Source organism: Peromyscus leucopus, chromosome 11 (assembly GCF_004664715.2).
Source record: "Peromyscus leucopus breed LL Stock chromosome 11, UCI_PerLeu_2.1, whole genome shotgun sequence".
NCBI classification, from domain to species: Eukaryota; Metazoa; Chordata; class Mammalia; order Rodentia; family Cricetidae; genus Peromyscus; species Peromyscus leucopus.
Window position 1 is genome coordinate 45048531 of NC_051072.1, and position 24342 is coordinate 45072872.

The following is a 24342-nucleotide window of genomic DNA, read 5'->3' on the forward strand; positions in this document are numbered from 1 at the left end:
GAACAATATAGACTACTGCTGTTACCCTTAGTTGCTTCTCAGAGGTTGAAGGTAAGCCCCTATTGCTGCAAACACCACACACTTAGGAAACAGGACTTGAATGGTTCAACCCTGATCGAATCAGAAAGCCTCCTTTTCTCAATCTAACTTCCATGGCACCAGAAAAGACTATGCAAGATGCCAAGGGAGGGAAGCAATTAATAGTCCTACCCAGCTGTGACACCTATGAACCACAACAATGACCAGCAAAGCAAGATATCCATAAAGGTGCAATAGAGGCACTCATGTGTTTGTGGTAACCAGCTGCTGTCTAAATGGACTCGAGGCCCTCTCAACAGGAGGAAACTCAAGCCTGGTACTGGCAATACAGACAACTTCCTGGGGCTAGTGAGATCATAGATATTAGAAAGAACCTACCACTGCCACATTGCTAGACCAGCATAATTCCTAAGTATGTCCTAAATCTTATCCTTTGACCCACAGATAATTGTAACTACCATCCCACTTCAGAGAAGCTTCTCATTATAGCAAATGAGACCATCAGGGAAAATCCTAACTGGCCATAATGCAGGGGTCATGGGAACCAAGCCCCAGTGGATGCATCTACATCGTATTTCTTGCATCTATGGCTCAATGAACATTGCAAAAGGGGCAACAGAAAGGTTGTAAGAGCTGGAATACCGGGAAGACTGCTGTTAAAAGTCTCTCCTAGAAATGGCTGCATAAACAAGACCAGAACAAAGATAATATCAATAGATAAGGTAACACTGAAGGGGGAAAATGTCATGGGGTTCTACCCCTTGACTAAGAACTATAGGCAACTTATGACCAGGGATAAACCCCTTATTGGTCATCCAATACTAAATGGTTGGCCCTAAAACCATATACATACAAACAATAAAAACAAACTTAACAGGCTGTACTTATAGATTTATGCATATATATACATACCTACATATGTAACAATGATAATCAAAGAAAAAGCCAGGCATGGTGGTGAAGCCTTTAATTCCAGCACTCAGGAGGAAGTGGCAGGAGGGTCTCTGTGAGTTAGAGGCTAGCCTGGTCTACATAGTGAACTGCAGGACAGCCAGGACAGCGTAGAGAAACTATCTAAAAAACAATTAATGAAAAAGAGGATATCACCTTGAGAGTGAGGGCCATGAAGGAGTTGGAGCGAAAGGCTAGAAGGAGAAGAGGGAGGAAGGAAAGTGATGTAATTATATTTTAATTAAAAATGTATATGTGTGTGTGAGTGTATAAAAGCTTATTCAAATTCTTGAAACACGTATGCACATACATGCACTTCTGTCTTAGTTACTTTTTTATTGCTGTGATAAAATACCATGACCAAGGCAACTCACAAAAGCAAGCATTTAATTTGGGGCTCACAGTTCCAGAGGGTTAGTCCATGATCTCAATGATTGAGAAGCATGGCAGCAGGCAGGCAGGCAGGCAGCAGGACATTAGAGCAGTAGCTGAGAGCTCACATCTTTATCCACAAGCACAAAGTGGGGATGGGGATGTTAAGGGAGAATGGTGTGGGCTTTTGAAACCTCAAAGCCCACCGCCAGTGACAAGTCTTCTCCAACAAGGACACATCTCCTAGCCTTTCCTATACTGTCCCATCAGCTAGGGACTAAGTGTATGGGGGCATGTAGCTAGAGTTTTCCTGCCTTGCCCACAGTCAGGACAAATCTTTGTCACCTGCCAGTCCCACAGCCGCTCAGACCCAACCAAGTAAACACAGAGACTTATATTGCTTACAAACTGTATGGCCGTGGCAGGCTTCTTGCTAACTGTTCTTTTATCTTAAATTAACCATTTCCATAAATCTATACCTTGCCACGTGGCTGGTGGCTTACCGGCGTCTTCACATGCTGCTCGTCATGGCGGCGGCTGCAGTGTCTCTTCGCCTCAGCCTTCCGCTTCCCAGAATTCTCCTCTCTCCTTGTCCCACCTACTTCCTGCCTGGCCACTGGCCAACCAGTGTTTTATTTATTGACCAATCAGAGCAATTTGACATACAGACCGTCCCACAGCACTTCCCCTTTCTTTTTTTTTTAAAAGGAAGGTTTTAACTTTTACACATCTCCAAAGTCAGCTTGGTATATTTGGGAATTTGGGCGTAGCTTCTCTTACTACTTCCTGCTGGAGGGGGGCGCTGTATCTTATGGGGACACAAAGAAAATTTTAGGATCATGGAGTAGTCCGTGAGGCTGTATCATCTGAGCCAGTTGCCTTGAAACGATTCTGGATGTTGGATCATCTGGGCCATGGTGTCATCGGAGACCTTTCAGGTGGTCTTGGCTGGTCAAACCTGATGTATCTTAATCTGGAACAAATCCATAGCCTCTGGCTTTCTGTGGAAACAAAAGCAGAGCCTCTTTTCCAAAGTAACATATCCTTATAGCCAAATTTTGAAGTCAAGGTACCTTTAAAATATACATTTTGGCATAACTCAACAGCTTTTGCAATCAAATGTTTTTCTTCAGTTACAAATATCAAAGAGAACATAACCCACATTCTCTGTGTAGTAGCCATCTTTATGTGGCTTATTTTTTTTATATCACCTTGAGCCTATTGCTTTAAACTGCACCATTCTAAGACTGAAACGGCGCTGTGGCTATTGGCTCCGCCCACTTCAGCTTCCCAACATGGCGGTGGTACGTTTTCAGCCAGCTCTGGGAGCCATCGTGGGTCTGTGCTTTTATCCAAGCAGCGTGTAGCCCAGAAACCTCTTTTTTTTTTTTTTAAATACTAGTAAAGACTAAATCTACCACACAGCTTAATTTGCCGCTAGCAGATGCCTCATTTCCGCCATACTGCCGGTCAAACGCACCCGCCAGGAACCCACCAGTGTCCAAACTTGCGTTTTGCCGCATCTAGCTGCCCGTATGAGACAAGAAGCAGGAACCTGGTTTTGGCTCTGTTTAGAATTGGTTATTAAATATTTTCAGGTTTAAGGTGGAAACTCGAGCCGTTGGGCGCCATTTGTAGCTAGAGTTTTCCTGCTTGCCCACAGTCAGGACAAATCTTTGTCACCCGCCAGTCCCACAGCCGCTCAGACCCAACCAAGTAAACACAGAGACTTATATTGCTTACAAACTGTATGGCCGTGGCAGGCTTCTTGCTAACTGTTCTTATAGCTTAAATTAATACATTTCCATAAGTCTGTACCTTGCCACGTGGCTGGTGGCTTGCTGGCGTCTTCACATGCTGCTGGTCATGGCGGCGGCTGCAGTGTCTCTCCCTTCAGCCTTCCGCTTCCCAGAATTCTCCTCTCTCCTTGTCCCACCTACTTCCTGCCTGGCCACTGGCCAACCAGTGTTTTATTTATTGACCAATCAGAGCAATTTGACATACAGACCGTCCCACAGCAGGGGCATTCTCATACAAACACACAGATGTGCGTGTGTGTGTGTGTGTGTGTGTGTGTGTGTGTGTGTGTGTGCAGTCCAGAGGAGGACATCAGGTGTCCTGCTTTATCACTTTCCACCTCATTCCCTTAAGATAAAATTTCTCACTAAACCTGGAGCTAGGTTGTCCGCTAAGTCCAGTGATCCTCTTATCCCCAAATCTGCACAGCACCAGGGTTGCAAGCATGCACACACCTGCCTGGCTTTTTAAACACAGGTTCTGGTGATTTTAAATCAGGACCTCATGCTTGCATTTCAAGTGCTTTACTCCTTGGCTATCTCCTGAGTGGGTGCTCCCCCAACTTAGTTATACTGGGTCAAGAAGAAACGTGAAACCTGAGATCTTCTATGAATAGTAAATAATTAAATAAATTGTACTTAAAAATCTTTTCTTCCCTTCTTCCCATCCCAAAATGGGGGGGGGGAGGGTGAATGAGGAAGAGGGAGTGGGAGGAGGGAGAAAGGAAGGAAAAAAGAGACTTGAGCTGGTTTTTCTAGTGAATTTTAAAGACTTGTAGAGAAGAAAAAATACTGATACTATGGATGGATATCTGACTGATATTTTTTATTTTATCTGTGTGAGTGCATGCATGAGTATGTATACATATGTACATCTGTGTGGAAGTCAGAGGTCAAAGCTGGGTGTTTTTCCCAATTACTCTTGATCCTATTTTTTGAGACAGGGTTTCTCACTGACCCTGGAACTCACCGACTGCTTCCAGGAGTAGGTTTTTCCCTTTCGTATGGTTTCTGGGGATTGAACACAATTTATCAGGCTCAATCAGCAAGCGCATTGTTGTCTTCTGAGCCGTCTCACTGGCCCCAAGCCTGGCTTTTTACATGGGCATTGGAGATATGAACTGAGATCTCATACTGGTACAGCAGGTACTTCACCAGCTGAGGCAGCCCCTTGGAGGTTTTAACTGTTAATAATGTTGAGTCCTAGAGGACAAATCCCTTTGTATGTTTCCTATTGCTACCCAAGTGACATGTAGATGGACTTTTCTTTGGGCCGCCAGCTCACAAATAACAACACAGAGACTTCTTATCAATTATGGAAGCTTGGCCTATAGCTTAGGCTTGTTCCTAACTAGCTCTTATAACTTAAATTAACCCATTTATATTAATCTATGTTCTATCATGTGGTGTTCCTCTCTTCCATCTTGCACCTCCTGTTTCCTCTCAGTGTCTCCTGGCTTCTCCTATGTGCCTAGCTATTGGCCTGTCAGCTTTTTATTACACCAATCACAGCAAATACATTTTCACACAGTGTACAAATATCTCACAGCAGTGACCATTTTGGGATATATAGACTCAGGACTTTTAGTCACATAAATCCTTTTAGAAAGACACTTAAGAATATACTTTAGCAAAATATGGAAAAAGCAAGAAAAACAGAATTGAAGAAATATAAAACCCAAGCTAGGGGCTGGCATAGTGTCATTTTGGAAAAAAATGTATATATTTACACAAAACATATACTGTATGCACACCACACAGTTAGTGGTCTTCTGAATGACTGACAGTAAATGAATTGTTTTATGCTTCTGTGTATTTTCTGAATATTAAGGATATATTACCTTTTTATTTTGCTTTTGAGACAGGGTTTCTCTGTGTAACAGCCCTGTTTGTCCTGGTACTCACTTTGTAGACCAGGCTAGCCTCAAACTCACAGAGATCTGCCTGCTTCTGCCTCCCAAGTGCTGGGACTAAAGGTGTACGCCACCATGCCCAGCTTCCTTCGAGTATATTCTTACCTTTAAAGGCAGAGGACCTTAAGTCTGAATTGTTGAATAGTTTCTATTTCCTTATATTACAAAGGGAAACAAGCACACGGAATTTATTTTGCCGATTATTTTTTAAATTCATGTTCTATAATTCAAAACCAAGTTACTAGCGAGGGTGGTCATGCTTGCATGGAGTCCCAGTGCTGAGTCCCAGCACTGGGTCCTAGCAGTAGAGTCCCGGTAGTGAGTCCCGTTACTAAGTTCCAGCACTGAGTCCCAGCACTGAGTCCCAGCACTGAGTAGTTTGAAGGAGAGGATCTACAGTTTTGAAACTAGCTGGTGTTAGACACCAAGATTCAACTTCAAAAAGCAAAACAGGACGAGAGAGGTGCTGGGTGGTAAAGAGCAAGGGCTGCTCTTGCAGAGGAGTAGTGTTCAGTTCCCAGAACCCCCATGGCAGCTGGCAAACATCTGTGACTCCAGTTCCAGGAGATTCAATGGCCTCTTCTCCACCACTCCGACAACCCTTGGGGGCATGGGGGCACACACGTGCTGCACAAACATACATTCAGGCAAGACACCTACACACACATAAAATAATAGTAAAACATCTTTTTAAAGCCATACAAAACAAATACACACGGACAGGCAGAGAAAAGGACCTGCTCAGGTACCTGCCAGACTCACCTCATTTGATACAGAGATTCCCTCCCCAAAGCTATCACGTGTTTTGCCTAAGGCAATATATATATATCTTGGCTTTTACTTGGTAATTAATTTTTTCACACAATTATATTTTGACCATATTCTATTCCTTCCCCAGATCTTCCTTACTTCCCTACTCACCCAACTTTATGCCTTTTCTTCTCCCTCAGGTAAAAAACAAAAATCAAAACAAACAATAATGCAAAAAAGTACACACACAAAGGCACAGAATCCTTTTAAGTGTTGGGTACCTACTCCTGGGCATGGGTACTGCCTTGGATTGTGATTGATATACTCACCATCAACTCATTTTCCCTATACCAGCAAAAACAGTGAGGATTTTTTTTGGGTGTGGCTCAGTGGTAGAGCACTAGCTTAACATGAGAGAGGTCCTGAGTTCAATCCCAAGCACTTGGGGAGGGGTGACTCCCAGTATTCTTAATTCCTATACTTTTAAAAAATTTTTTCCTCCTTTGCTTTTTGAATAAACAATACACCTGAATTAAACTGAAATGTTGTAAAACTAGGCATCCTCTGTGTGATAACTAATTTCAATGTATGAGATATGGAATGACTCGGACACAGACCTCTGGGCATGCCTGTGGAGGAGTCCCATGCCTAGGTTAACCCCTTGGGAAGACATGCCTACTGTGGGTGGCAGCATTCCCTGGGCTGGGATCCTGGACTGTATAAAGAGGAGAAAGTGAGCATAGGAACTCATCTCTCTCTGCTTCTGAATTGCAAGTGTAAGGAGACCAGCTGCTCACACATCTACTGGTGTGAAGTCTCCATGACCATGGACCGTAATCTGCAAACATGAGCCGAAATAAATCCTTCCTTCCTTCCTTCCTTCCTTCCCTCCCTCCCTCCCTCCCTCCCTCCTTCCTTCCTTCCTTCTTTCCAGTTTATTTGTCAAGACTATTTTGTCACAGCAGCAGGAACAACAAAGCACTTGGTTATTGGTTTATGTTTTTATTTTGGTGGTTGTCGTCCTGGGGATTGAATGCAACTTTGGCCTCTGAGGACACCAAGCATGCATAAGTTACAGCCATGCATGCAGGCAAACCTTAAAAACAGTTCCCCTTGGGGCAGACTTGAAAGCTGCTTGGCTTCTCAGTGTCCCATCCATCCATGGGCAATGCAGCTGGAGCTACAGGAGGTTATGAGCCTCTTGACATGGGTGCTGGGTATCTAACTCAGGTCTTCTGAAAGAGCAGTGCGTACCCTTAACTGCTAAGCCACCTTTCCAGCACCCAACGTAAGAATCTTAAACGACTACAGAGGGGCATCAATGGTCACATACTGTAAAGGAGACAAATTTAGTTGCTTTCCCAAATTTACCCTTGATTTTCAGCACTGAAAATGAATGGTTGGTGGTGCAATATTAAAAACTGTCAACAGAGGGTGCTAGAGAATCCCATCCCCTATCCCTTACCAGCCCTCCACCCCCACCCCCGCCCCCATTCTGGTGGGCTTCTACTTACTGGGACACTCCTTATGTAATGTCCAGTTTCTTCGGAAGCTCCAGTGCACAAGGTTACATTCCACCATGCTTTAACATCATGGGCAGTGTCTTTAGTCTAGGGTCCTTTAGAGCATCTCCCACAAGGAAACAAGTCTTGAGCAATATTATCAACCAGCTAGACTTAAGTGACCGGAGGGCTAATTTTGGTTTTCAATATGACACACCTGGGAAGAGGGAGCCTTAATTAAGGAATTACTTCAACCAGATTGAAACTATGGGCATATTTGTGGGTATTTTCTTTATTGCTAACTGATAAGGGAGGGCTCAGTCCACTGTGGGCAGTACCATCCCTGGGCAGGTGGGCTTGGGATATGTAAGAAAGGTAGCTGAACCACGAGCCTGTGAACAAGCCAGAGTTCCCATGGTTCCTGTCTGCTCCTGCTTGACCTCTGGCTCTGAGTTGCTTCAGTGATGGACTGTGATCCAGACGTGTTTAAGTCAAGGAAACTCTTCCTCTCCAAGCTGCTGCAGGTCATGGTGTTTGGAATGGCAAACTGGGACAGTGGCCTAACACTCTGACTGCAGAAGACACATTCTTTTCAAGTCACAAAGAGCACTCTTCATGACGTGTGCTGAGTCAGAAAACAAGTTTCGGTGAGTTTAAATACTGGCAAACTGCAAGTTCAAGGTGGAAAATGCAAGTCCAGTAAACCTTGTGTTTTGTTTGAAATCTCCAACAATGATACAGTGTGTTTTGCTGGAGACCACTGCTTTACTTGTAGAGAAGTTCTTGCTCTTCTTTGTTTTATATTGATAATTTAAAAAAAATTATGTGGCCAGCTCCACGGTGGCACACACACACACCTTTAATGCCAAGGACTTGGGAGACAGGTGGAGCACTACGAATTCAAGGCCAGTACCTTGCATTTCAAAAAAATCAATGTTGCATTCCTTTACAAGGAACTTACTTTAAATTTACAGCCCATGTCGTGTGAGTGGATAGAGGTGCAGAATATAAAATACAGGCCTCAGAGTTTAGAAACACGGCCTTGCTTCCTGATCAGGGGTCAGCCCTTTAACCATTAAATCACCCATCCACCCGCCCATCCATCCATGCATTTATTGGAAGAATCTCATGTACCCCACCCTGTGTAGCCTTAACTTGCTTTGTAGTCACGGATGACCTTGAATTTCTGATCATCCTGCCTTCCCCTCCCCAGTGCTGACATCACAGGTTTATGGCAGTTTCAGGTTTATGGAATCAACACCTGGGCTTTCAAGTACACAAGGTGAACATTTACCAACATAACTACAACCTCAGCCTACTATTTCTCTTAGACCACCAGTACAAATGTTAATGTGAAAAGGGCAACGAAGTCTTACTAATAGTGTATGTTTTGATATCTGGGCCCACAGGAACGGACTCCAGGACCATGCATGCACTCTGGATACAGCTGCTCTGGTTGAGAATACAATTGTGCCATCTTAAGGTGCAAGTTCTCTGTGAACCGTCTGTGGACCGCAAGTGACTTTGTCTAACAGTATACATACGAAGGCCTGCTAGTGAGCCAACTGCATGTTATACACAATGACCGCAGAGACTCTCATTTACTCATTTAAGGCGCTCGGCACCTCCACACTTGGTGCGGAAATCCCCAAGAATTCTCACAATCAGGGTGCACGCCGGTTTTAAAAGCAGGTTAAGCGGGGCAGCAGCTTGTATTAATAAAGCGATAGTTTAGACTGTCCAGACGTGATGGCCCTATTCCCCCACTGCAGCCCTGGCCTCCGGATTCCTCCTCCGTTTTCGGAGCTGACCAGAAAGAGCCGGGCTTCCCACGACGACAGAAGCACAGAGAGGTGGTGATGGCGTTTCGGGGGAGAGGGGGGGACGACGACACCACCTCCGCCGCTCGGCCCGCAGCAGCCGGGGTCTAAAGACCCAGGAAGGCTTAGCCACAGCCCACGGGCGACCAGGCCGGGAGGCCCAGGCCGCCCGGGGACCCGCGGGAGCCGCCGCGTTGCCAAGGCGACACTTCCGGCCGGCGCGCGCAGCCCTCCCCTCTTCCTCCTCCCCCCCCCATCACCCCCTCCCCGCCAGAGCAGGCGAGTCGCGCGATGGGGCGGCTAGACGCGCCCGGCGCCGCCGCGAATTAGCCCGCGGGAGCGCGCTCGCGGCCGCGCGCCCTCGCTTCCCAGGCTCCGTCGCTGACGCGTCGTGGACGTTGGGGGAAGCGGGAAGGCGGCGGCGGCGGCGGCGGCGGCAGCGGCAGCGGGGCCGGGATGAACAGCGGCGGCGGCGGCGGCGGCGGCTTCGGCCTGGGCTTAGGCTTCGGCCTCTTCCCCACGGCGGTGATTCAGGTGACGAACCTCTCGTCGGCGGTGACCAGCGAGCAGATGCGGACGCTCTTTTCCTTCCTAGGAGATATCGAGGAGCTGCGGCTCTACCCCCCAGAGTGAGTGCTGGAGCCCGGGCGGGAGGGAGGGCGGGCGGCGGGGGGGAGGGGCGCGCCGCCATCCAGACCTCGGGCGCCGAGGCCTGGGGGGGGGGAAGGAGGAGGAGAGGGAGAGCGCGGGCGTCACGTGACCGCGGGGCTCTAACCGAGGCGGCCATGTTTGATGAGGGCACCCGGCCGGTTGCCCGGCTCCCGGCGTCGGGATTTTTGGTTGATTAACCTCTCCGCGCGGTGCCTGCGAAGGGCTTAGGAGGGGCTTCCCCTTTCGAGCCTCCGGGACTGCGGTTCGTGTCCGGGCTTCGAATTGGGTGCCCCCAGCCCTTTAGGTCGTTCCTCCCCCCCCCCACCGCCCCCGAACTTAAGATGGCCGCAGGTGGGCCCGCAGCAGCCCTCATGGCAAAGGCTCATAACGTTTTTTGCACTGGGAGAAATCGTGGAGGACGCCCTGCAACGGCCCAGACCTCTGGGTCTTAGTGTCTGGGTGCTAGGGTTGATCGGAGTGCCGCTGACAGCGTGAAAATCAGGGCTATTTTTTGTTCTCCGGGGCGATCAGACTATTTACCCTCTTTTTGGTTTTTCTAACCGAGCCCACATCTACGATCTTAAACGATCACGTCAATACCTCCTTTGGGGCAGCAGCCTGAATTCTCCTCCTAGAAGGTCACACTGGCTCAAACCTTTCAAAAAGTATAAGTCAGTGCAGAAGTATCGTTACTGCGTATATGTGTTTAAGATCCAGTTCTGAATTGGCGTTTTTATGTCGAGATCGCTTCCCAGGTAGTAGTGTACTTGGAGTGGTAAATTTCCTTATGCAATCAGGAACTCGTAATCAGACAATCGTAATGGTTTTGCCGTTCTTAACATTCTCGAACTCATAAGCTTTAAGAAAAAGATCACAGTATTTTGTTCTTTTTGCTAAAATCATTTGAAGGAAAAGGGAAGCTGTTAGTCATGATTTTTTTGGTAAAAGAATTCGGCTTTCATAGTGATGCATATGGGACAATGTTTTTCTCTGCAGTCTCTGAGTATTGGAACCACAGCATATTGATGTCTTATGCATTTGGATATTTAAAATTAATTTTTTGGGAAATATTTCACGCATCCAGAAAAGTTAAAATAATACATTGAATGCCCATCAATATTCCCATCACTCGCATTCATTGATTTGTTGGCACAGTTGGTTATTAAAATTTCATTTGTTCTAGTTGGGCGTGGTGGTGCACACCTTTAATCCCAGCATTCTAGAAGCAGAGGCAGGTGGATCGCTTGAGTTCAGGGCCAGCCTGGTCTACAGTGTGAGTTCCGGGACAGCCAGGGCTCTCCATGTACAGGAAAACCCTATCTTGGAAAACCAAACCAAACCAAAGAACAAGCAACAACAAAAGAGAATTCATTTGTTCTAATAATGCCGTCCCTCTTCCCCCTTTTTCTGGTGTATCTTCAAGACCACATGATACTTATTTATCTCAGTCTAGAACAGGCCCCTCCCTCACCTTAAAAAAATACTTCGTGAAGTTGAAGTTTTTTGAGGTAGTTTATCTTGTAGAACGACATATAGTCAGAGTTTGTACAGGTTACTTCATCATTCTGAGATTCAAGCAGTCTTTTTTTGATAAGAATACTGCATAAGGTTTGATTTAACTGTGACATTAAAATTTGTGCTATCTTTTTTAGTGTTCGAAGTTGCTTTCAGGTGTCTCTTAAGTACGTAACATTTAGTAATTGAGGAGTGTTCCGAGGAGGGCTGTGTCCTGAAAGGGTTGGAAGCCAGTCAGGGAAATACTCTGTCATTGAACTCTTGTAAACTAACGTTAGGATGGTAGAGTATCTGAAGAAGTACATCACAGGATCGTCTTCACTCCAGTGAAGTGCCATTTGTGTGTGGAACTTGTGTTTAGGCAGTAACACTAGCGGTTATTAACTGGAAGAGTACCCTCTCTCTCTTTCAGGGCTGGCTTGATAAACCCACTTTCCTTCCTGCTTGAGAAAATGTTGTGATTTGGGGTTTAAAGGTCAAATGGAATGAAAAGGTTTTCTATTTGTGTAGATGGAGTCAGTATGTCACAAACTAATTCCTTTCGCAAAGTTGTTGCCAGACAGAAACTTTTCCCTAGTTTTCCTAAGTGCGGGAGTGGAGGCTCATTGTGGCTTTGCAGTGATGCTGATAAACTTGATTGGCAGGCTTTCCTCTCCATAATGCAGTTATGCTAGCTGGTCCTGTGCAAGTAGGCTATACTTGCAGTTTGGCGCTGAAGTGTCTAAAATTGCAGTCAATAGTACATTTGTCAAAGATAATGATAGTTGTTTCGATTGTCATATAAACATTGTTTTGTGATTAATGTTTAGAAGTTGAGTCGTTATTTACTTTAAAACTGGAATACATTTCTTTAGGAAATGTGAAAATAGGTCCACATTGGGTGTCCTCCTTTTTTGCTCTCCACCTTATTCTTTGAAGCAGCCTGTCACTGACTCTGAAGCCCCTCCTGTAGACTGGCTTAGCTGGCTCCCTCTGGGGATTTGCTTGTCTCCATTCCCTGGTGCCGCAGATGCACTAGGGAATGTGAGTGCCAGGATCTTGAAGATCTGCCTGCTTGTGTGGCAGGGGCTTTACCACTGAGCTGACTCCTCAGGGGCAGTTTGATTGGAATTTGTAAACACTAAGCACTCATGTAAACAGGCCAGTAACATGGCTCACCAGGTAAAAAGGCTTGCCTCTTGAGCCTGAGCCCTTGAGTTCAGTCTTTAGAACCATTGTGGAAGGAGAGAATTCAGCTCCTCAGAGTTGTCCCCTGACCTTTCTCTACAGTTCCACTCCATGTGCACACACTTGCACAGATAATACAGAAAATTACAAAAGAATTTATGTAGACATTCATTGAACATGTTAAGGATTATTTGTCATTCTTTTTTGTGTTGCCAGATAATTAAATATCCAGAATTACTGTCCAACTTTTTGCACAATAGTTGAATTCCATAGTCCATGAAAACCTATTTATTCAAATTGCTTTTTTCAGTAAACTTTTCATTGTGATATAATATTTATACAGAAAAATGAACATCATGGTGTGCAGCTCAAGCTCATTGAATTTTTAGAGTTTAAACAGAGCAATGTAGGAAGCACACAGAAGGGGAAGTATCTGCATCCTGTAAGTTCCCTGTGCCTTCCTTCACTTGACTAACACCCCAGCCCTCCAAGGGTAATTCTTTTGATTTATGACACCGGGGAGATTTTCACCTGCTGTCTTCCTTGCTTGCTCTGGTCTCTTCTCTGGTTTTCAAAGTTAAAAGAACAACAGTAAAAGCCTATAACTACTTACAGTAACTTAGTTCACTTAGAGAAATAACATGTGCTGTGTCTATCATTTTTTTTTGTTGCCATGGCAACACACCTAAGCTCATCAAGCAGGGAGTTAGTTACTTTGGTTCAGGATTTCAGAGGTTTCAGTCTGTGCTGATGGACTCTGCTGATTCAGCCTATGGCCAGGCAGAAATAATGATGGTGGGTAGGAAATAGAGACAGACCCCAGGAAGGAGCCAGGGACAAGATAATGTCTCCTTAAAGCTGCACCTTAGTGCTCTAGCCAGCCCACACTTCTACCAGTGCATTCACCTGTGTAAGCTAAGTACTGCCCACAACTGAGGAGGAGCCTTTAACACCAGAGCCCTTTGGGGGTTACTTCAGAACCTAACCATAGCAGCCATTTTATATCGAATGGAGAAAAAGAAATAAGTCTGTGTCCTTACATCACCCCACCGAACTCCTTCCTTTAGCGTGTTTTTTCTTCTGGTTCCTGATATGTGCTTATTATAATACAGTGTGATCAAAGCATTCATACACTGTGATTATAAGCCTTTTTAATTTAATCTGTAATAAGCATTTTGCATATTGCTGTGCTTTAAAGTAATATTTAAAGACACGTGCTGTGTTGAGTGTTTTTTTTTTTTTTTTTTTTTTTTTTTTTTTTTTTTTTTTTGGTTTTTCGAGACAGGGTTTCTCTGTGTAGCTTTGCGCCTTTCCTGGAACTCACTTGGTAGCCCAGGCTGGCCTCGAACTCACAGAGATCCGCCTGCCTCTGCCTCCCGAGTGCTGGGGTTAAAGGCGTGCGCCACCACCGCCCGGCGTGTTGAGTGTTTTTTAAAATTCTGTCATTATATGTTGGCCATGGTTTTAATTTTTGATTGTAAATGAATTTAAGCTAGGTACATTTGGAAGTGTCTGCTTGTCAGCAGTCAGTGTCAACAGTTCATAGGAAAGGTTTAGAATTGTGCCATCCAAAGTGCTATTGGAGTCCTTAGATAAATGTTATGTTGCTTAATAATTTCATGCATATACCTCTTTGTTCATGTGATTTTTGATAGATCCTCTAAAGTAGTTCTCAACCTGTGGGTTGTGACCCCTTTGGGGTCACATGACCTTTTCACAGGGATTGCTTAAGACCATTGGAAAACAGATACTTACATTATGATTTGTAACTATAGCAAAATTCCAGGTATGAAGTAGCAACAGAAGAATGTTATGGTTGGGGGTCCCCACACCATGAGGAACTGTATTAAAGGGTCTCAGCATCAGGAAGGTGGAGAACTGCTGTACTATGTACCTTACATGAGAGTGCTCTTTAGAGTAGACCACTTTGAAATCAGTTCCCGGGGTTCTCAGTCTTAATCTTCCATATAGTTTCTGATAAACTGGACTGCTTTATTAAATGTAAAGTGAAGTGGATTTTAACTAGAGATAGCTAGGATATGCGTTTTTCGTTTTCAGTAGTGACTCTTTGGGTTTGCATTTTTTTCACAAGAGTCTGCCAACTTGGGAACTGTAGCTCTAATGATGGCTTGTCAGACTCCTGATTAGAGGGCTAAACATACTCCTGTTGCAATTCCTAGACCTTTAGTTGGCTTTTAACTTGCTTTAGCTGGGAAGGACAGAAAGTGTTATCAATCCCACGTAAGTGCCAACATTGTTTAATAAAGATCTTTGCTAAATTGGAGAATAAAGGCTGTAATAGCTATAGAGCAAGGAGGCCTCCTGTGTCCTGGGCCTGGGAATCCGAAAGGTGGCAGCAGTCCAAGTGACTGCCTTTTTCTCTCAAGAGGCTGTTTGTTCTCGTGTCTTCTTTGTAGCTTCGTGGACCTACTCTGTACTCCTCCTCTTCAGACACAAGCTACTTTCTAGAAGGAATCTGATTGTTTTGAGTTCATTTGTTAGGTCAAGCCTGCCTACCCAAATTAGGTGGTGTTGGTCAGCCAGTGAAATGAACTCTGTGGCAAATGACTAGAGAAACTTATAGAATGTGTTGGGGTTTCAAATAAATTGTAGTCATGTCCATGCTTAAGCTGCATATAATGCTCAGTGAGGGGTCTGTGATATCTTTGGATGGTTTACAGAGGACTTGAAAATTGAGTCTTGAAGAAAAATGGAATTCATTTCAGGAGAGAGAGAGAGGAGATTTGATTCTGAGTGAAGCAGCATGTACAGAGCCCTCCCTCATGTTCAGACTATGTCCTTACTCAGGATGTGTTCTAGGAACCACATGTGTGTCTGGAATTTTGGATAGATATAAAATGAAGCGGGAACACAAAGGTGCCTCCAAGGAAATTTAATCTTGAGGGATGTGATGCAATTTAGGGTGTAAGGATCACACTGGCACTTTTGTGGAAGACCATTAATAAGGGATTAAAGTTAGACAAAGAGTGATTGGTTAGGAAACCGTAAAATAATCTAGGTGTGCACTGCTGAGGTCCTGCACTACTAAAGTGAGAATGAGGCAAGACTGTGTTTGGGAAAGGATCTCGGGATTTATAGACGGGTTGGATGAGGAAGTTGGAAAGGTCAAGGATCAGGAGTGACTCAGGATTCGCAATCCAAGTCTCAGTTTGACAAGAGAGATTATTTCTTAACACGCTTTGGTAGTTCCCACTGAGACCTGGCCTCAATGAGGCGCTCTGAGATGAAGTAGACATTCAGCTTTGTGTCTCTTGAACATTGCTGGTGCCTGTGGCAGAGGAAGAGAGCTAAACCGTGGCTCTTAAGGCTTCTGCAGAATTGAGATGTTAGTTCTGTTGATAGTCAATCCACCAAAGCAAATTATATGCACATAACTAAGTTCATGAAGCAGAAAAGTGGAATTTTACTGTGCACTTAAAAGGAGCATTGGAAATTTTGGTGAATAGTGTCAATTACTATAATACTAGTGACTCCCAGATATCAGACCAGAAAAGTGTGACTTACTTTTAACTAAATAAAAATACAGGATACAGGGCGGGGCTGGAAGAAAGGTAGTGAATGGATTGTGAGCTTACTGAGGTAAGGTGCATCCAAGTATAGTTAATATTCAGCTCTGGGATCTGGTTGTTCAGATTTCAGGACCTTAGTAGGAGATTTGGTAATGTCAAAGTGGTGGATTAAGTCTGAATGGGGCTGTATTTACTTTTGTGACATTATGTGAAGGCTTTGGCTTAGAAGATTGCTGAGAGGAGTTTTTGGTGAGGGGCTACTGTGAATTGGTAACCTTAGGCCGGGAGAAGTAAATGGAGTCAAATAGGAAAGAAGTGGTATTTTTAAAAACAACTAAAGTGGCCCCACTACTTACATTTATAACATTGACTTAAGTTCTAAACACTAACACCTTTTATTTGGCTATTTTATATAGTCAAATACTGTAATAAAATTTATTACACATATATGTGTCTTTTTGCCGTGACAGGGACAGCTTAAGGAAGGAAGGTCTTCCTCTGGCTTTTCAGGGATACAGTCCATCATGGAGGAGAAGATCGGGGTAGGAGCAGGAGGTAGCTGCTCACACTGAGTCCCCTGTAAGGAAGCGAGTCCTCAGCACTGTGCCCCCGGCCTTCTCCTTGATGTCGTGTAGGACCTTAGCCCAGGGAATGGAGCCACTGCAGCTCGTCTAATCCAGATCATAGCACATACAGTTGTCTCTTTGTGATTGTGGATCCAGTCAGTTTGACCAGCAACGCTAACCATCACAGGTTGACAGTGTAACTGTAACCTTAACCATTTAATGTTAGTCCACATTGTTTGAAAGATGGACTTGTTGCTATATGTGAAGGATTACAGAGAACAAATTTAGTAATAAATGACCGTGGAGGGGGCTGGAAAGATGGTTTATAGTGGTTAGAGCACATACTCATGTTAGGTTCTCAGCACCCTCTTAGGCAGTTCACTTGTGACTCCAGTTCCAGCCTTTTTCTGGACTTCATGGCCACTAGCATTCACATGTGTACACACACTTAAAAATAAATCTTTTTTTTAAAAGGTAACTTTGTGATTACTAGTTAAACAGTTATTCAGTGTTTTAATGAGAAATAGTATAGATAACATAGTGCCATGAAGGTAGTGATTTTTTTAATATAACGAGGTGAGATCATATTATAGACAATCTCTCTTCGACATCCTGATTCCTTTTTACCGTCGGTCTGTTTAGATTGAGTTGAATCAAATGGGCTAAAGTGTCTACTATTTTGCAAAATAAATTACATTAACATTTGTTTGTAAAAACCTTTTGTTTTATCCCCAAAAGCACATTTTTCTGTAGCCTAAAGCCATCTGGTATATGCAGAAACTCCTTGTTTAATTCTATGTTACCTGATTGAATGATCATTTTGAAGTGATTTCTTTTTCATTATTGGCAGTGAGCCCAGGGCCTCTCATGCACCTACTAGCTATGGCTTTAGCTCTGGTTTTTATGTTATAAATGTTGTGTAATGAGATAGGGTTGGGAGAAGCTACAGTGTGAAGTCTTGAGAATTGGTGCTTCTGTAAAGGAATTTTGCCTGAGAACATGTTAGCTGTTTTGGAATGTCACTCAAGGACTGATTGATTTTGAATTTCACTCGTCAAAAGGGTTTTGTAGACAACCCTGGATTGACTTCTGCTTTGTCAGACAGGTCAGCATTAAATGACTAAAATTTGTTGTTTCGTGTGTTAATCATCTTTACCAATGAAAATTATCTAAGTCTGGTGTAAGAAAGAAATTTCAAATGAAAATTATCAAGCCATACACATGTTTATTAATCCATTTGTTTTCTTTTTATCTTGCAGCAACACACCTCTTGCTTTTTCCTCCAAAGTATGTTATATTAAGTTTCGTGACCCATCAAGTGTTGGTGTGGCCCAGCATCTAACTAACACGGTTTTTATTGACAGAGCTCTGATAGTAGTTCCCTGTGCAGAAGGTTGGTATCTCATGTTTTTTTCTTACTGTTTTAATATCTGTCCTGTCTGTTTGACTTTCCTAGAAATTGGCCAGTACTCTATGTGCAAGTCTGTTTGTGCACACTCATATTTGTGTGTGTGAAAACGAGAATGAAATTTGGAGAAGAAAAAACACCTGATAGAAAATTATATTGAAGTGGTTAGTTCATTACTTATGGATATTTGAAATTTTACAACTGAACATTTAGAAAATTGATCAAATATTTGCCCTTTATAGATGGGTTTGGCTTTTCTGTAGCCAGTTTGCAGATTGTAAGAAGAGCTTTTTGGACTTTAAAAACTTAAGTTGGTATGGAAAAGTATTTAAAATGCATGTGTAAGTATATACTCATGGGACAGAGTTAAGAGTTTCCCAAGCAAAACACTATACATTCAGCCAAATTGGGGTTGTGATATTTTTATATTCATTTGAAAAGTACTCAGTTTATCTTTTCAAATATCCTCTTAAGGTAGTTTCTCTCAGTTGTTACAAGATTATGGTTTCATAATTTATTGTAATTTTTGCTATATACCTAGAACTTTTTTTTTTTTTTTTGATTGGCTTTTATTGGGGAGGGTAACTGGAAAGCAATTTTTAAAGCCTCCATCAAGGAGTGATGTCAAAGGTGGGAGCAGGCCAAAGGCCTTCTAGTTACCTGTGAAATTTTATGTCTTGTATTGCTTTAAGAGCTAATTATTATTAACAATTTTGTTTTTCTAGAGTCATTCATGTATAAATTGGCTTCTGAATTTGACAGTTTTAATGTACAATTAACTTAGAGTACTGACTGGCTTATATATATAGTGTTTAAAATTTGGTTATTTTCTAAATTTAAATGTCCTTAGAAATGAACATTTTTTTTTTTTTGCTAGCCGATAGTAACTATTTTATAGCATAAAAGTATTCTAGAAACAATTGAATGAACTTTTTATATGTAATTTTAAAAACTTGTTGTAGTTATTAGGTTAACATTAAAATCACTTAGTGCATCAGGAATTTGCTGCGTTTGGGAGTTTTCTGCTTGTTTTAGAATGCCTCTTTTGGAATGTTAAGAGCTATAAGATACAGCTCCTCCCAGACTGGTAATTTTGAAATCCCAGAACAGGAAGTTCTGGTTTTTTTTTTTTCCCAGATAAATTTGAAAGCATATTTCTCATGTTTCAAGGGTTAGAGTAGAAGGGAAGATGGATTAAAGTAAATTATTTGCTGAGTAGATTCTTATCTGTTACTCTTGAAGAGCACAGTGAGCCCCAAGTTGGGGAGTAAGGTGGGAGAGGAAGAGGTATTGATTCGACAAAGTTTCATGGCATGAAACTGCTCAGGAAATACTTCAGTAGAGTTCTTTACTGGAAATATCAGAAATTTATAGTGTAGACTTTTATCATTGCTGATTTTGAAGGAAGAGTTTTCAGTCATTGTTGGAACCTTTGTTAATCCCATACAATCAGAAACTCTGATTTGTACAAAACTTTCAAGGTTATGAGCACATGGAAGTCATTTATTTCCTTGGTAGAAATTTATAAAAACACAATCAGTTATAGCTCTTAAATATTTTTAATGCTATCATTTTGAGAGAAAATTTTACCATTTTTGTACATGTAAATCTAAACATTTACTGCATTTTTGTATTTCCACAAGACTGGTATCAGGAAGAGACTGATAGACATTTTTTTTATTAGTTTTGTCAACTACAGCTGATGACTTTCACAGCTGTTAAGCCTGATTATGCACTGCCAGCAAAGACGTAATGCAGTGTTACATGGGAAAGAGCAGAGTGAGGAGCAAGTGAGGTCTGCAGTGCAGGAGGCGCAGAGAGGAGGCCGTGGGTCCGTGCTGTGTGTGCCCTGTGCACTCAAATCCCGGCATGCTTGCATGCCGCAGAAACAGCACAGCACTGGGGTGGGAGCCAGAAGGGGGCCATGTAGAACACTGTACCCTTTTTCAGAGACAGTAATGTGAGAAGAGGGTGGAAAAGTGGTGTTGATACCCATTAGGAAATGGACTGACATGCCATTTTGAATAAAATATACTTGTCTAAATATGACCTCTTTTTGTTGTTGCGTGCATTTCAGATTTCTTTTTATAAATATTAACACTTAGAAAAAATAAGATCAACATAGCAGGTGTGAGCCTAATCATCAGTCATAACTTTATGTCCACATTTTCTGGTAGATGGATTTTGACTATTAATTTGGTTTTGTATGTTTTCTCTATGTGATATGTGTGCATTATTAGATGACTAGACTGGCCAAGGCAGACCTGTTACACTTGCCTGAGTCAGGCACTGTTTGCCATGCCACTAAACCTGCCGCCAAGTGAAACCTTCATTGGGGAAATGAGATCGGAGTCTGAGCCGCAGAAGATGGACGCCTGTCTCTGTTTTTATTGTTTTACTTTCATTTCAGTTCTTTTTATTTTGTCCCTTTTTTGTTTTGTTTTGTTTTTGTTTTGTTAAATCTCTCTCACTTTTAACTTGTGAGCTGGTTTTCCAGTTCTTTGTAAATGGTATTCCATTAAGAATTCATAACGTGTTGTAAATTGATGGGGGAAGGATGAACAGAGCTCAACCTTGAGATGAACTGAATGGCCGTGCAGTAAGGTAGAGTGCAGGGCTGTGAAGATAGATGCTCAGGGCCTTTAATGGTGTTGGCGGGTTGAGGTGCACTTTGATCTTCAAACATTAAAACACTTGACTAGAACCGTAGGGACATTTTCTCATGGGCTCAGTACTTATTATTTTTCCCCAAGTCTACATCTCTCATAAAACCAACTGATGGCTTCTAATTTTTATCCTTCCCCTAGAACTGTAGGCATATAAAAGCACCAAGGAAAATTAAGTGCATTTCTTTTAACGATCCGAAGGTAGGGGAGGTCTTTGTCTTCTATTAGCTTGCTCTTAAGCCTTCTGTTGCCTCTGGGGAATGGATATTGGAGAAAACTGTTGGTTATTTATTTGCATGCATGTTTTTTTGTTTGCTTGAATTTTTTTGTTGAGAATTCTTCAGAGGTTACTAGCTTTTCAAGTGGAATATGAAGTCAGGACTCACAGTTGTGTGAGAGATGTTTGCCTCAGTTTTCTTTCAAGTGTAGTTTGGGGAAAATGCCAAATGCTCACTTGTTTTTACTTCCATATACTCTACCAGAGTTTCAGAGGATACATTTTAGTTTGGAAATAAAGCAATGGAAATTTTCTTAAAGTATCTTTAATAGAATAAGACAAATAATACTGAGCTTATAGTTACTGATTTTTAACAGTTTATTGTCATGAATGGCAGGGAGAATCTGATAGCCTGCTGATATTTAAGATAGAACTGAGGCCTCACAGTTCGAAGTAATGAGCTTGGCTCATGTCTAATACCTTATTGTTTGTGTAGCCTCTACTGTCTGGATAGCTGGGTTTGGTTATTGACAGACAATATTAAATGGGGCACATGACTACATTGGAACCCTTTTAGGTGCATAAATTAGGGTACTGAAGCATAGAGTACACACCTCAGGACTGCAGTTATTCATCAGAGGTGTTCAGGTTTTAAATCTTAAAAAATATTTCTAATAGATAAAATGAATGTGATAATATAAATAGTATAGTGTATATGTGGGCATATGTAGATGTATAGTAATAGTGATAACTAATAGTTCATTGTTATTTGATATCTTTAGTAAGGCCTACCTTGTTATCATTCTGCATGTTAAGAAATTTGTTCTCCAGAATTTAAAGTAATAACCTTGTTTTTGAAATTAGTTAAATTTAGAAGCTGTAAAATTAGAAAGTATGCATTTGCCAAAGCTACTAAACTGTAATTCTAATTTTCTTTCTATACATAAGCTAAAACCGTTATCTAAAGTTTTAAATTCCAGCTTGAATTCTATCTATGCTTGGAGGTTTTTCCAGAAATTGTTTGGAGATTTCTCTCTGACATCTGGTTGTTTTAAATAGGATTTTTCCACTGAAATCAGGCATAATGCCTTTGAAAACTTGCCACATATATTTTTCAGTATATTTGATTTTAAAGTACAGTTTTAAGATGCTCTTAATAGAAATGATTATTTATATATGCAATCAAGTTTGAGAAGTAGACCTTTTTTGCTAAGAAGATAGGGGAAAATGTGAGTTTTAGTCTTTTTTTTTTTTTTTCAGAAACAAAATATGGCAGATCATGAACTTCAAAGTAAATTTTTCATTTTTTAAGTTGTGGGCATTTTTCTTCACTTCTAAAGGGATTTTGGTATTACTCCTGTTAGAAAATTACAGGCTTCATAAGAAAAGCGTTTTTAAGTATTAGTTAACTATTATTCAGATAAATATATCGAAATTGCATCTAAAAGTTAATAGTGTAAGTTTCCTGAGACTGGGGAAATGTTGCTCAGCCCCATGAATTTTTTTTTATCAAATGCCTAAGGCATTTTCTTTGGGATTGGATTCTTTCTAGGCATTACTGATGTTGGTGAGGTGCCTTACTGATGAATGGGTATGGACCTTTTTTAATTGAAGCTGATTGCATGTTCTAGTTTTCTGTTCTTGTGTTTATCTGAAATTGAGTGGAGTCTTGGAGGGTGTCAGAATTGTCTACTCACAAGTAGGAGCTTCAGTAACAGGGCCGAGACACGCATTATGGAACAAAGTTCAATTCGCACATATTTGTTTTTTTCTTTTTCTTTTCTTTTTTTTTGACTAATTTGGTTATTTGCCATTTCTGGGGATTAAACTTTAAAAAATGTTCTTCTTTTCTGTATCTGATGTTCTGTGTGCTATTAGTGACGCAGCCAACACGAACGGTTGTCATGTGTAACACAACTTTCGATCACCGCGAAAACAGCGTCCTGGGAAAGCGTCCATGCTTGATATCGTTTGGTTCATGAACATTAAGTTTCCAGTACAGGTGACCCATAGCTCAAAGTGTTAAATAATTGTCTACATTATTCAGTTTTTAAAATAATATTCCATTAATGAGATTGTTAGTCTTTGAAGTTTTGCTCACTTTTATTTTTCCTAATAGAGCAGGATAAAAGGAAAGACTTATGTTCTTATTTGTTTCTTTGTACGGATCTGATAGATAGATTCATTTATTATTATTATTTTTTAAGTGCAAGGGTAATTGTAAAATCATAGTGTAAAGCTGGTGTGGTGTTTCTGCTCTCCATAACATTTGGAACTTGCCTCTGCAGGTAAAATCCCAGAGGAAGCCAAAGCCCTTTCTTTACTGGCTCCTGCTCCAACCATGACCAGCCTGGTGCCTGGTGCAGGATTGCTTCCCATACCGACCTCCAGCCCTCTGACGGCAGTGAGTAGTGTAAGTCCTCTCAGTGGGTAAACACTGACCTGTGCAAGCTGTTGAGGAAGGAGGGAGAAATTATTTTCACTTTCTTTGATGGCAACTATTCCAAATCCATGCTTAAGAATTTACCCCATGTCATCTTACTGGGGCTTGTTTTGGGGATTACTTTGAAATATTGGGGCTTGTTCAAATTTGAGACTTCAAATAGGTTTATTTAGTAGAAAAATCAGTTATGGACACTTGGTGCTTTCGGAAGCATAGACTTGGAGGTGCTAGATCACTTGCCAATTCTGGAGGACCAGAAGGACTAAGTCATTTAAAAAAGGAGTTGAGTATTAGTCATGGACAAAAGCATTTCAGAGAAGTAGTTACCTGGTGACTGAGAAGATGGAACAAGGGGTGACAAAAAAATCTGAGTGTGTTTCTGTGTAGAATTAAACAGTAATTAATACCTTGTGATTTCTTAGTAAAAGACCTATATAACCATTGCTGGGCTTTGGCTTTTGTGTTGAAGACCGGAGTCCCATTCCCTTAACAGTAAGGACTGCGGCTCTAGTGTTCCGTAGGGAGTGCAGACTTCGTGATTGTGATGGTCAGTTTGTCCCGATTCAAGAAGGGCCTTCTGAAACTTTGAATCTTGCATAGCATTCTTCCACTGGAGACCTTTACTACGTACAATCCACGGAGCAAAATGATTTTTTTTCCTTTCCCGAGATGGTTTCTCTATGTAACCTCAGCTGCCTGGAGCTTCCTCCTCTGTAGACCAGGCTGGCCTTGAACTCACAGGATCTGCCTGCCACTGCCTCCTGAGTGCTGGGATTAAAGATGTGCAACCACTCAGCTTTTGCAGATTTTTTTTCCCCCAGAATGATTTTTAATGGAACGTGTTTGAGGAACCCATGCTGGCCAGTTTGGCTGGAGCATAGTGAGGAGAGAAAACTAGGTGTTTGAGGTTGGATAGGAGACTGACTTTGTAGGGCTTTTAGATCATAGAAAGCATTTGAATTTGATTTTTAAGTTGGTTAGACTCTAGCATGTTTTCCAAAATATCAGACTGGCCACTCTGACAAGAATAAATGAC

At 42.1% G+C, this 24342-nt stretch overlaps 1 protein-coding gene across 2 annotated transcripts in view; it reads left to right on the top strand.

Annotated features, from left to right (window-relative positions):
- The first annotated feature begins 9562 nt into the window (after positions 1–9562).
- Positions 9563–24342, top strand: part of Srek1 (splicing regulatory glutamic acid and lysine rich protein 1) — a 33126-nt gene continuing 18346 nt past the window's right edge. The window contains exons 1-3 of one of the 2 annotated variants that reach the window (XM_028883725.2): positions 9563–9772; positions 17832–17965; positions 23152–23276. In XM_028883725.2, coding sequence (XP_028739558.1) covers positions 9600–9772; positions 17832–17965; positions 23152–23276 — 432 coding nt within the window. In that variant the 5' untranslated portion in view covers positions 9563–9599. The remainder of the gene's footprint in view (positions 9773–17831; positions 17966–23151; positions 23277–24342) is intronic. The other variant, XM_028883735.2, reaches the window with a different exon arrangement.